Source organism: Prionailurus bengalensis, chromosome A1 (assembly GCF_016509475.1).
Source record: "Prionailurus bengalensis isolate Pbe53 chromosome A1, Fcat_Pben_1.1_paternal_pri, whole genome shotgun sequence".
Classification (NCBI taxonomy): domain Eukaryota; kingdom Metazoa; phylum Chordata; class Mammalia; order Carnivora; family Felidae; genus Prionailurus; species Prionailurus bengalensis.
Genome location: NC_057343.1, coordinates 90,973,369 through 90,985,356, shown reverse-complemented (window position 1 = coordinate 90,985,356; position 11,988 = coordinate 90,973,369). Strand labels below are relative to the sequence as shown.

At 51.7% G+C, this 11,988-nt stretch overlaps 1 protein-coding gene across 2 annotated transcripts in view; it reads right to left on the bottom strand.

Moving 5' to 3' along the window:
• Positions 1 to 2,337: 2,337 nt before the first annotated feature.
• Positions 2,338 to 11,988, bottom strand: part of TBC1D9B (TBC1 domain family member 9B) — a 47,194-nt gene continuing 37,543 nt past the window's right edge. Inside the window, exons 15-22 of one of the 2 annotated variants that reach the window (XM_043585366.1) lie at positions 11,334 to 11,402; positions 10,189 to 10,429; positions 9,750 to 9,815; positions 8,121 to 8,192; positions 7,847 to 7,897; positions 6,160 to 6,222; positions 5,484 to 5,590; positions 2,338 to 4,408 (exon numbers count right to left, since the gene is read on the bottom strand). In XM_043585366.1, coding sequence (XP_043441301.1) covers positions 3,722 to 4,408; positions 5,484 to 5,590; positions 6,160 to 6,222; positions 7,847 to 7,897; positions 8,121 to 8,192; positions 9,750 to 9,815; positions 10,189 to 10,429; positions 11,334 to 11,402 — 1,356 coding nt within the window. In that variant the 3' untranslated portion in view covers positions 2,338 to 3,721. The remainder of the gene's footprint in view (positions 4,409 to 5,483; positions 5,591 to 6,159; positions 6,223 to 7,846; positions 7,898 to 8,120; positions 8,193 to 9,749; positions 9,816 to 10,188; positions 10,430 to 11,333; positions 11,403 to 11,988) is intronic. The other variant, XM_043585374.1, reaches the window with a different exon arrangement.

Sequence of the window (11,988 nt, the reverse complement as noted above, 5' to 3'; positions counted from 1 at the left end):
GAAGGTGAAGGAGAAGGGCCCAGTGACGCACCCCTTCTGTCCCAACCGCGCTGGGACCCTAACGCCAGCCTGTCAAGACGTTCCACATGTCGATAACATCTTATTAAAATTATAACACCCAATCTTGACAAGGATGTAGTGAGAAAAACAGGATTCTGGTAGAAGAGTAAAATTAAAAAAACTTATGGAAAACGATCTGGCAGTTACCTCTACACTAAAAAAATAACTGACTCACCCAGATTTATTATTTATGCATTAGTGTTCACTCTCGTATAACAGAAAAAAGTGGAAATGTGCTAAAGAATGGTTGCTTACGGTAACTCAGCAAGGACCATCATGCAGGTCCATTACAGAAAATCTGAGTTTGACATGAAATGCTGGCCAGTGTGTATCGATGGGAAGCAAAGAAGTTACAAGAGTACATAACTTCAGTTAGGTAAAACCAGGTATTATTTATTTCCAGGGGTGGGGGCTTAAGGTTATATATGATTTAAAATTGTTTAAGAAATTGTTTAAATTATCCAACTTTTGCACAATAGCATATGTTAGAAAAAAACCAAATTTGCTTACAAATACTATGTTTGAGAGGCTGAATTTACAAAAGGACTGTGACCAGACCACATATTAACACCTCTATAGCAAACCCGCCCCAACCTCTAAAACAAATCTACAACCTCTAGAGCAGACAGGACTTGGTCAATGACTGCCAATTTCCCTATATTTTGCATTTTGCCTTTCATCTCTGGACCAACCTGAGGACAATTATGCTCCTCACAGCAACAAAAAGACTCTTTCTAGTTAGCCAGCTTCCCCTTCCCTGTCCACAGCCTCTAATCAGAGCACACCTGAAGCCTTTCTTTGTTTTCCCACTCCTCTACCTTTGAGTCTCTGCCAAGTGATGACGGCTGACTCCTTTTCTACAACAAACTGTAGATAAATAGTTCCTGTTCTCATTTGAGTGGTCTTTGTTTATTCCCACGTTTGAGTTATTGTGGCTGAGAACGGAAGGTATCTGAAAAGAATGTTTCATGTTCAATAAAAAGAATAAAAATTTCATATATGGTACGGGTTCAACTTTGAAAAAGAGAAAAAAACACAGGGCGCCTGGGTGGCTCAGTCAGTTGAGTGTCTGACTCTTGATTTTGGCTCAGGTCGTGATTTCACGGTTGGTGAGGTGGAGCCCTGCGTGGGCTTCAAGCTGACTGCTTGGGATTCTCTCTCTGCCCCTCTTCCACTCACACTCTCAGTCTCCAAATAAATAAACATTGAAAAACAAACACACAAAAATACTGAATAATCTTAAAACTAGGAAAAATTGTTTTTCTACTTTTCTGTATGTTTTCCTCCTGTAATAAATATGTAATCTTTAAAACTCATATATATTTTGGGGCGCCTTGGGTGGCTCAGTTAAGTGTCTGACTCTTGTTTTGGTTCAGGTCATGATCTCATGGTTTTTGAGATGGAGCTCTGTGTAGGGCTTTAAGCTATCTGCTTGGGATTCTCTCCTTGCTCTTTGCCCCTCCCCCTGCATACTCTCTCTCAAAAATAAACATTAAAAAAATTCATTTTCTTGGGAATTAAAAAAATGACTTGGATTGGTACAACATCACTTGGTAAGCCCTTAAAAACTACACAATTGTGTTTACTTACAGGATAAAAATATTTTTAAAGCTTTACTTGTATTCATATATTTTGTGTTAACTGTTCTGGTTGTTAAATATTTTGAATATCATCACAGGTTGAATAATAGACGAAAGTACTATTGTACATTTTTGTATATTCTTTTATCATAGGGCTAGATTGTTTTATAGTCTTCTGTTTAATTTCTTTGGTATATTCTCACATTTAGACTTCTACATGATATAAAACATTTACCCAAATTTCATTTCAATCTAATTGATTACAATCAATTTAATACTTTAAACTGCCAACCTTGTGGGATTTTTATGTATATCTTTACCTAATTTCATTATGGCCAAGAACACGGTCTTTCTGGTATGAGCCCTTTGAAATTTCTTTATGGCAATGTGGCCTGTTTGTGTAAATAGTAGAAAGGATGGGGTGCCTGGGTGGCTCAGTCGGTTAAGCGTCTGACTTCGGCTCAGGTCACGATCTCGCAGTCCGTGAGTTCAAGCCCCGTGTCGGGCTCTGTGCTGACAGCTCAGAGCCTGGAGCCTGTTTCAGATTCTGTGTCTGTCTCTCTCTCTGACCCTCCCCCATTCATGCTTTGTCTCTCTTTGTCTCAAAAATAAATAAACGTTAAAAAAAATAAAAAAAAAAAAAGAAAGGAAATGACACTGATTAATGACATTTTCTTGTTAAGAAAGCAAACAATTATTCATTTTCCTTGATGTTTTGCTGCATTTATTGAGATGTGTGACCCGGCAGCTGTGAACAAGGTAAAATCACAGAGACTGTTATTTAAAATACCAGCCATAAAAGCTATAGATAGGAAGTAGATTAGTGGTTGCTTGGAGCTGGGGGTGGGAACAGGGATTGGCTGCACATGGGTAGGAGGGGTCTTTTTGGGCTGATGGAAATATTCTAAAATTGCATTGTGATGATAGTTCACAACTCTGTAAATTTACTAAAAATCATCGAACTAGAACTTGAAAACAAGTGAATTTTATGGTATGCAAATTATGCCTCAATAAAACTATTACAAAAAACCAAAACAACCACGGAGAGCTGTTCCGTGTAGGGGAGGGTAGACGCTAGACACTGATGATCAGCTCTTGCTGCAAAGCTAGGAGATGCTCATGGCTCAGCCTGTCACCTGTGGCCCCACAACAGTTTCCTGAACCCAAGTGCTTGCTGCAGCCCAGGCCTGTGCACACACCTACACCCACAGGACTCAGGCTGCTTATACCTACGAAGCTCGGGGCTTACCCTGTTGGCCCAGGTCAGACACCTTCTGTGTCCCCAATCTCCCTGGGAGCCTTGAACCCCTATCCCTGTGGGGGTCTAAGTGCCCAGAGCCTCTGGAACATGGCCTGGCCCCTCACCTGCCTGAGAAGCCAGGAGCCCAAGCAGTAGCTGAGGCTACATGAAGGCTCTGTACACAGTATGGTATTGAGTTCTTTCAGGGATTTATTAAGGCATTGAGCACAGTGTGATTTCCAGCCAACTGAAATGAATACAAGGAAATATATCAGGACCTGAGGGATGTGCTTTTAAGGTTAATGGTGAGGCTGACGTGCTGAAAGAGCATTCGGAGTGACGCCGGTGCAGCACTCGCCCTGGTGTGGTAGACACTTTCTGTCTGGGTCCCTCAGCAGGGGCTCGGGCTCAGGAGCTCCTAGAGAGTACCTTGAAGTTCCCACCACTTTGATGCCCAATAGACATGTGACCTCCTGCCTGGTGCCAAATGGCAGGAAAGCCCCCCCCCCCCCCACCGAATACACAGCTTTGGGAACCCCCACCCTCCCCAGGGGTGGAGGGCGTGGTGTGGCCTGGCCACAGCATGGGGCACAGAGGCTCTGGGTGAGCAGGCCAGGACAGACAGCCTCTGACACTACATGGGGACCAAGGCGGGTCCCACCAGGCAGGCAGGAAGAAGGGGCTGGGAGCCTCTGTCTGGGCCCAACTGTGGCTGTTCAGCCTTGTTTTCCCCTTGATTACAACTCACTGCATCTGGGGAGAACAGGAGGGGTGTGTCCTTAAGGAGAAAAGAGAACAGGAGGGAGGAGGAGGAGGGGAGGAGAGACAAGCCAGGTCCCCGTCAGCCTGAAAGTCCAGACTGTTCGAGGTCACTGGAGGTGCTGAACTGTCTCTCCACCTTCTTTTGGTCCTTGATCTTGAGTCCAATGTCCACCCTCTTCTCAAAGAAGTTCACCAGAACAGACTCCGTCAGGATGGAGGCTAAGATCTGCTCGAAGGAAATGCACCAGTCGGTGTCCACGGTGCCCCCACAGCGGGCAATGGCTGGGGGGCTTCGGGCCTCCCCGCCTACCAGCACCGTGTCATCGGCCAGGTCCTCACACTGCAGGGAGCCTGTGCTGACCACCGAGTAGGAGGACATGGACATGTCGTCTTTGGTTTCGTCGTCGGACAGAAGCTGGGGGGGGGAGCCCCTCCCCTCGCCGCCACCCCCTTCGCCCACCACTTGGCTCTCCTGGGAAGCTTTCCCAAGGTGGGTGTCTCCCCCAGCTTTGGCCTGGGGGTCACCCGCAGCTGGAGGCTGAAGCTCTGGGGCCAGGTCCTGCGGGGGACCTGGGGTGGGCAGCTCATCCTCCTCGGGTGCACCGTCCTGGGGCTTCCTGCCCGGCTGCACAGAAAACTTCTTCCCCACCTCGCCGATGCGGAGTAGGAGGCTCGCCACCGTGGCAATGGCATGGTACAAGTCCTGCTCCATGGGGTCCTCACTGAACATGTTATAAAGCGTCTTGCACAGCTCAATGAACTGTTCCTTTTCAGGGGAGACAAAGAAAAAGGTCAGGGAGATGGTAAAGGATGGGCTGGGCTGGCCTCGGGTTAGCCAGACTGCCCATGCTGTGCTGTCTTGTTAGGTGTCTCCATACCTGTGCCTTGTCACGCCCATTTCACAGACTGGGACATTGAGACTCAGAGAGGGAAAGTGACTTGACCAGTATCACACAGCCTTCGAATAGCTTTCTTTCCTAGCTGCCTTTCTTTCAGCTCAGAGAGGGACTGGGAGTCTTTCTCTGTCCCTACATCTACTCTACTAGCAGAGACAGGTTGACTTTTATTGTGACTCCAAACCCAGTGGCTACAGGGACTTCTTCAGTGTGTTTTGGAGTCACTTTGAGTTTTTTTATATCTTTGATCAAAGTAGAGGGTGGGGACAAGGCAAGTACAGCCTGGGTCAGTTGAGGGGGTAGGGAGGTCTGATTCCAGGTGGCTCACACCACACACTCAGGCCTCCTGCCTGAGAACGGGATAGTGCCTCTACTATCTCTACGGGGCACCCTATTCTTCAGGCTGCGGGTGAGAGAATGCCCAGATCGCAGGGTATGCCTCTGGGAAGAGCAGGGCTGTGGTCAGGCTGCCTTTTGTTAGATGTCTGCGGCCCTGGCAGCAGGACCCTTGGCAAGATGCCGGGTTCCCGACCCAGAGACCAGCAGAGGAACAGTGGGCCATGGGTGGAGCAGGCCTGTGTGTGCATGGCACCTGTGAGGGGCCTGGGAGAAGCAGGGGTGCCATGAGGCTGTCTCGTAGTCGGGATTGTGTGAGTCTCTGCGTGTCAGAGGCTAACCTTCCTTACTGCTTTTCTGGTACACGGATACTGATCAAATGTGAGCAAATCATCACCAGGAAACACCACCCAGGACAAGGCCCTGAAACAACTGGCCTCTTATCCTTCTGGAATTGTCCCTGACTGCTGTCTGACTAGCAGGTACTGGACGTTGGCAGGAGAATTTCCACCCTACAGAGAGTGCTGGGAGGGAGGGTGGGGAGCTGCCAGGTGTGTGTGTGGGGAGGCAGCCCTGGAAATGTCTGTTGTGGGCTCTGAATGGGCCTACCTGGTTCATCTTGGGAAGATCCTTAATCGTCTCCTTCTGAACCTCCTTCTCTTTGGCCCACATGCGAAGGTAGTGGCGATAGTCTGGAGGACTGATCCCCTTCTCTTCTGCGAGTTGGAAGAAAATAAATCTGTCAAATTCGAGAAACAGCTGGGGCCTGGTAGCAGGTAGTGGGTGGGTTTTGGTGTCATCTGGCATAGGGTTATCTGGGTCCTTTTACCACCCCCCCTGGTATTTGGGGAGGTAGGGATAGGAAGAACACTCCAGAACACCCAAGTGTCTCCCCTAAGTTATTCTGCTACATTAGGTTTGGCCTGAGCTGAAGAGGGCCTCCACCTGTCTTCCCTGAGATGGGGACAGAAGCCCGTGGAAGCAGAAGGGGGAGAGATGCTGGGCATCTAGAGGGATCCTGGTAGAAAGCAGGCACCCCAGAGGAAGGTGGTGACAGCAGGGGAGGGGGAGGGGTATTCACAGCTACAAGACAGGCCTGGGGCTGACAAGAATAGCCTCCCCTGGCACCTAATGGGCCAAGTATTCACCTTTCCACAGGAAGGGCTGCGGTGCCGGGCATGAGTTTGCCGTTTCCCTGGGTGGGGCCTCTCCCGCAGGGAGGGCCCCCCAGATCCCACTGACCTGGGATCTGCACCAGTACTGGCGAAGACTGGCTAGCACATACCTCCTTTTTTGTCTTGGACGTCCTCATTTCCACCTCCCTCTTGCTCTTCCTGCCGTAGTGCTTCTGGACAACCAGAAAAGAAAAAGTACGCAGAGAATGTTTTGCAGTTTGACTGTGGACCACGGCGGCCTGTGAGTAGTCTGGTCTGTTCTCCTGCAGAACCAAAGCACCTCCAAACCCTCCTTCCTCTCTACGAAAGGAATATAGGTCTATGCACAAAGTGTTTAAGTGAACAATGATGCACGTTACGGAGTTAAAGCCCGAGAATTAATTTCTGTAGTTACTGTTGAAAAAGGTCGAACAGAGGGCAGTCCTGATTATCAGTTCAACCCATGACCAACTGCCACACTGGCTGATGAGGAATTTTATGGACGTGAGTTCTGTACCTGGCGCTGTATTTCTTTCTTTCTTTTTCCTTCTTTTCTTTTTTTTTCTCTTTCTTTCTAATATTTATTTATTTTTGATACAGTGCAAGTGGGGGAGGGGCAGAGAGTGTGGGACAGAGGATCCAAAGTGGGCTCTGCCCTTACAGGCTGACAGCAGCCAGCCCAATGATGCAAGGCTCGAACTCATGAACCGCAAGATCATGACCTGAGCTGAAGTCGGATGCTCAACTGACTGAGCCACACAGGTGCCCCTTGCGCTGTATTTCTTAAAGTGACACTTTTGCTGGAGTCAGCCTGCACTGTGCTTCCTATGGGGACCATGAATGTGGGGAGTCTCCAAGACCTGAGGACAGCACGGCCGCCGGGGACCTACTGGTGGGCGGCAGCATCCCAGTGCTGTGTGGTGGGGGGGAAGGGTGCACCTCTCTGGGCTCAGGCTTCTCACTGCGGAATGGAGACCCACTGCCTGGGGCTATGTGCGGTCTGAGGACAGGGCTCTGAACCCTCAGTCCCTGGCCTTAACTGGAAGCACCTGGGAAAAGCCTAAAGTGCCCCTGATTTTTCAGATTCTAACAGAAGACACATCTGCTTATTTAGTCTGTGTATTTGAAATCCAGGTTCTCAAGCTTCATTTCAAGTTCAAATTAAGCCTTTTGACACCGCCAGCAGGACTGCCTTGGGCATCTTGATACCCACTGTTTTTAATTTCTCTTAGGTGTGGATTGTCTCCCATGGGAACTTATAGGATGGGGTTTTGGTCGGTTTTGTAAATCCGTTATGTACCACCAGCCTCACTGCCAAATCCCAAGCCCAGAATGCCCCCTTCACCCTGGATCTGATGCTCCAGAATGGGCTCTAACTGTAGCAACAGGAATGACTTCAAAAAGGCACTCAACAAATGTATTTCTCCTTAATGAAAAAGTTGTGTAGAGCAAGAGAACGTTTTCTAGGGAAAGCGTCCACCACGCTCCTCTACCTCTGCTGATCCGTTTCACACTGTTGTGATGATGGCATCTATACTTTTTCCTATGAATGTGATGATGGAATGAATACTTTCTGCACGTGGCTGTGGAGCTGATGCCCTGGTGTCTGTGCACTGCCCACTGTGCTGTGTGTCATCATTTACTACTCCCCTCAACAAGCATGGAGACTGCCCCTCAACTCCCCCAGTAAGCAGCAGCTTCGTTCTGGGTCCTCCTCAGTGGGACCAAACGTGTCCAGGCCTCCTGACCATGCAGCAGAGTGTTAGGAAGACACAGCCCAGCACAAAGCAGGTGCCCCTGACCCCCCCAGGGACTGACCTTGAGCCTCCCAGGGCAGGAAAATGTCCAGATCTGAGGCCAGAGGAGATGCTGGAAGGGACAGCGGAGGAGAGGTGGAGGAGAGAGGGAGGAATAGGCCAAGGTCCAGGAAGGCAGAGACAAGAGAAACAGGAGTGAGAACACCCCCGGGGACCTGCCCAACACAGGGCACTCCCCGAGCCCACTGAGGGCTGCAGGCCGCCTGTGTGGGCCCCACAGCAAGGCTGCACAGCTACGAGGCCCAAGGCCACAGCACGGGGCCAGCAGCTCTCACCTTCTGAGGAGCTGTCCTCTGTGAAGTAATGGGTCGCTTCCAGGGCTGACTCTGCCTCCTCTGGGCTCAGGGCTGCACTCAAAGAGAGAGGCAAGTGAGGGCAGGAGAAAACAATGGCACTCACCAAAGCAAACCTCCCAAGTCCTGGAAGGAGGCCTGGCTCCCCACAGGGCACCAGGTGCCCATGATGTGGGGTGTGGTCGTAGCGCTAATGGAGACCACTGATCACGGTTGTTGTTCCTTTCTTGACTTATATGTTGTGTTTGAAAATGTCACACGTATCCCATCTAAAAACCCCAGCAGTGCAGCTGGGAGTCTGGAGAAAGGCCAACCCTCTTCCTGCCCTGATGGTGCGGTGCTGAGGATCCTTCAGACACAAGTGCAGGGACCAGCCACGCATGAGCGACTTGCTCTTCCCTCTGATGCACCTCGGGCTTCGTTCCATGTCAGCATCGTTCCACGTCAGCATCCACGTCAGCATCCACTACTTTGTGAGTAAGCAGTCCCCTGGGTTTCCGATTCACATGGTTCTTGGGGGAGGAGTCTCATCCTCCCCACTGTATGGACGGGGATGTGATGATGGGGGGTCGAAAAGGTGGCACTTGGGGGAGGTGGCAGGGTGTGGACCAAGGTCCACAGGAACTCTGGACGCAGCAGGGCAGGCAGAGGTGGCTCAGGAGTTGGCGAAGGTGGCCCCATGTGCTACCTGTAGGATCCCGGCCCCGTGGGGTCTGCCCAGCCCAGGCCTTTCCCTCAGTAGAGGCAGAGCTGGCTGCTATCAACCTTCCCGGAGGCATCCCTGAGGCTACTGTTCTTTGAATTACAGGGAAAACCAGCCACAGGTGAGAATACCTGTGTCAAGAGCAGGGCCTTCCAGCTCTGTCTGCTCAGAACACCCCCGCCCCCGCTGGTTGAGGGGGGAGAGATTTAAACCCACATTCTGGGCCAATTAAGTGACAGCCTCTAGGGTGAGCACAGCACAGTGTTCTAAAAACCATTCGGCCTACTCGGAGGCAGCCGCAGACTCCCCAGGGCGGGTAATGAACAACAGCAGGGGCCCAAGGTAGCTCTACCCCAGGGTAGAGGGCCCAGGGCTAGAATTCTCACCTGCCCAAGTCTCAATGTCCCCATCTTGGAGAACTCTCCATGTGGCTACCTTTGCTGAGCTGGGTGAGCTCTACCTGCACAGTGGGAACCCAGAGACCGTGGGATCCGGCCTGGCTTAGGACTGGCTGCTGGGCACCCTTCATCCCATCCCAGCCTGTCAGCATCTCCGGCAGGCTCAGGCCCGGGAGCCAAGGGAGACAGCTCCTGCTTGTGGCTGCACGGCAGGGCTACCCAGGCCATTCTGAGGGCCTTGGCAGTGCCCCCAGGCTGACCCTCAGGGGACAGACAGGAGCTTCCCTGTGTCTTACCTGGGTCCTTGCCCATGGTCTGAGTCCTCTGAGACAGTCCCTCTCAGGTTTTGGCCCTACCCCAGTGCTCCGGCCTCCTCCTCCCACTCTGTCAGGATGTGGAACCTCTATGATGCCTAGGCCCCCTAGGCCCAGCACCGCACAGAGGCCTGTGCCCTGGGACACTGCAGCCCCAACCCTGTATGCATGAGAGGCCCTCACTGGTGACTCTCACCTGGGGGCAGGTGCAGCTTGTAGAGTGCCTTGAGCTTCTCGGTCATGTCCCCATGGTACATCCCACCTGCAGAGGAAGGCCAGTGAGGAGGCATGCTGGCTACAGGGCACCAAAGCCCCACGGCCAGTCCACACTGGAGCACCTCCCCTTCCAGTGGGTTCTGGTGTGTTCTTCCTCATACCCTGACTCCCTCCTGGAGAGGTCCCTGGAGCAAGCCCTAGGTCTCCCACTGTCCCTGGGCTTTCCCCTTCTCAGGCTCTGTGGACCCACCCTGTGCAGCCCTGGCCTGAGGGAGGGGTGGAGGAGAAGACCCCACTAGACCCCTACGTGTTCCCCATGGGAAAACTGCCCTTTCTATATCAAGGATCTTGCTGCAATGGGAAGACTGGCTGGGCTGGCATTTGGAGGCTTCTTAAGGAAGGGCCCTGGAGCTACTCACTCATTCCTGTCACAAACTCCTTGAAGTTGATCAGAGAGTCCTTGTTTTCATCCAGGAGCCGGAACATGCGCCCCGCCAGTACAGGCGTGTGGGAGCCGCAGGCCCAGGGTGTCAGGCTGGCGAAGAGTTCCCGGAACTGGCCTGCATCGATACGGTACTGTTCCAGGTACGGCAGGCTGGGGTCCCGACGCACAGCCGTGGGGCGGCTGCTCCCCCAGTACTGACTTGCCAGGTGCTTGGCCTGTGGAGGGCACGGCCTGGTGAGATGGCCTGGCCTCCCAGAGCCTGGGCGGTTAGGACCGCCAGGCTGGCCAGCGAGTCCACCCTCCTCTTCTGTCTGAGTCTGAAGGGCACTGGGGTGGGGAGCACTAGGCCAGACATGGCAGGGAACCTCCCACATTGGTACCACCAGCCTCTTGTTCACACATGCAGGAACTGAGACATAGCAGGTGAGAGGTAGCACTGACTGGGCCGTTCTGACTGGAAGGCTCATCACAGTGGCCACCCTGGCTGGTAAACCAGAGGCAGATGGGAACCAATAACAAGAAGTGTGGACTGTGTTGTTTCTGCCTGCTCATCACAACTTTTCCCCTTCTGGTAACAGCACCTGAAATCTTTTTGGAGACCGCCTCCTGTCCCATCCTCAGGGCGTGGGACAGGCACATGGCCTAGTTAGTTTTGGCTCAATAGTAATAACCCTCCTATAGCCACAGCACCTAACTTGAGTCCAACAATTCACTCTGGACTTTTTGCTAAAACTACTTGGAAAGAAAAAGCTTTTTCCCTTGAGAGAACAGGATGACCCTGGAGCTTCTGAGGACAGTCCTGCCATTCTTAAACCTGCCTGCATGTTTAAGCACCTGGATTCAGCCATGCCTGAAGCTGTGAATTTCCCAGACTTTCCAGTAACATGAGCCAATGCTTTCCCTCTTGTGTAAGCTGACGAGAGTGGGCTTTCTGCCACTTTAAGAAAGCGTCCTGCCTAAACTCCATGGAGAATTAAATTCTACCATGTGAGGTTTGTGGTAACTGCATCTGAGGACATTTTTAAATCAATGTCTCTTCTGGCAGGAGGTTGCTGCACTGAGGACACATTTAGGGGACTGGGATGGGGTACTGGTTCTGCCCTTGCTCTAGGCTGTCACCTTAAACACCATGTAAAGGTCCTCCAGCTCTTCAATTGAGAAACCAATGTCCCCAGGTATAGCTCGGACCTAGAAGGAAAGAGAAACAGGATGTACTGATGGATTCTCAAATTCTAGCTCTTTGACAGAATTCCCATGTGGATGAAGGTTAAGACACAGACCACCCTCTTAATGTTGCCAGCTGGCCAAGCACACAATGGCAGCCCATTCAGGAAAGAAGGTGTGGACCACACGAGTATCCCTGGTCACCTATCCTGTTATTCAGTCTATGCTTTCCAAGCTCCGTGCTGAGCATGGTGGGGGGAGGGAGGCCTGTCTGTCCTGATGCCCAGTCAGGTACACAGGGTGAGGGGCAGTCATTTAGTGACTGCTATCTGAATCTCTGGAAAGACTCTGGCCCTGGCTTTTTGGCAGGCGTCCTAGAACCTGCCAGTAAATTCTCTCGCCAGAGCTGGGGAGGACAAAGGCTTGTAGGGGAGGCACAGGGGGCTGGGTGGGTGAAGGGCGGCTGAATGTTGCTACCCAGGGGCAGGTGCAAGCCCAGGCTGGAGGGCTCAGCCCACAGTAGGATGACACTTGGCCTTTAGGCTCTGAGGTGTCAGAGCTTTGCAGTGATCAACCTGGGAGCAGAACACCGTGACCACAGAACAGTGAC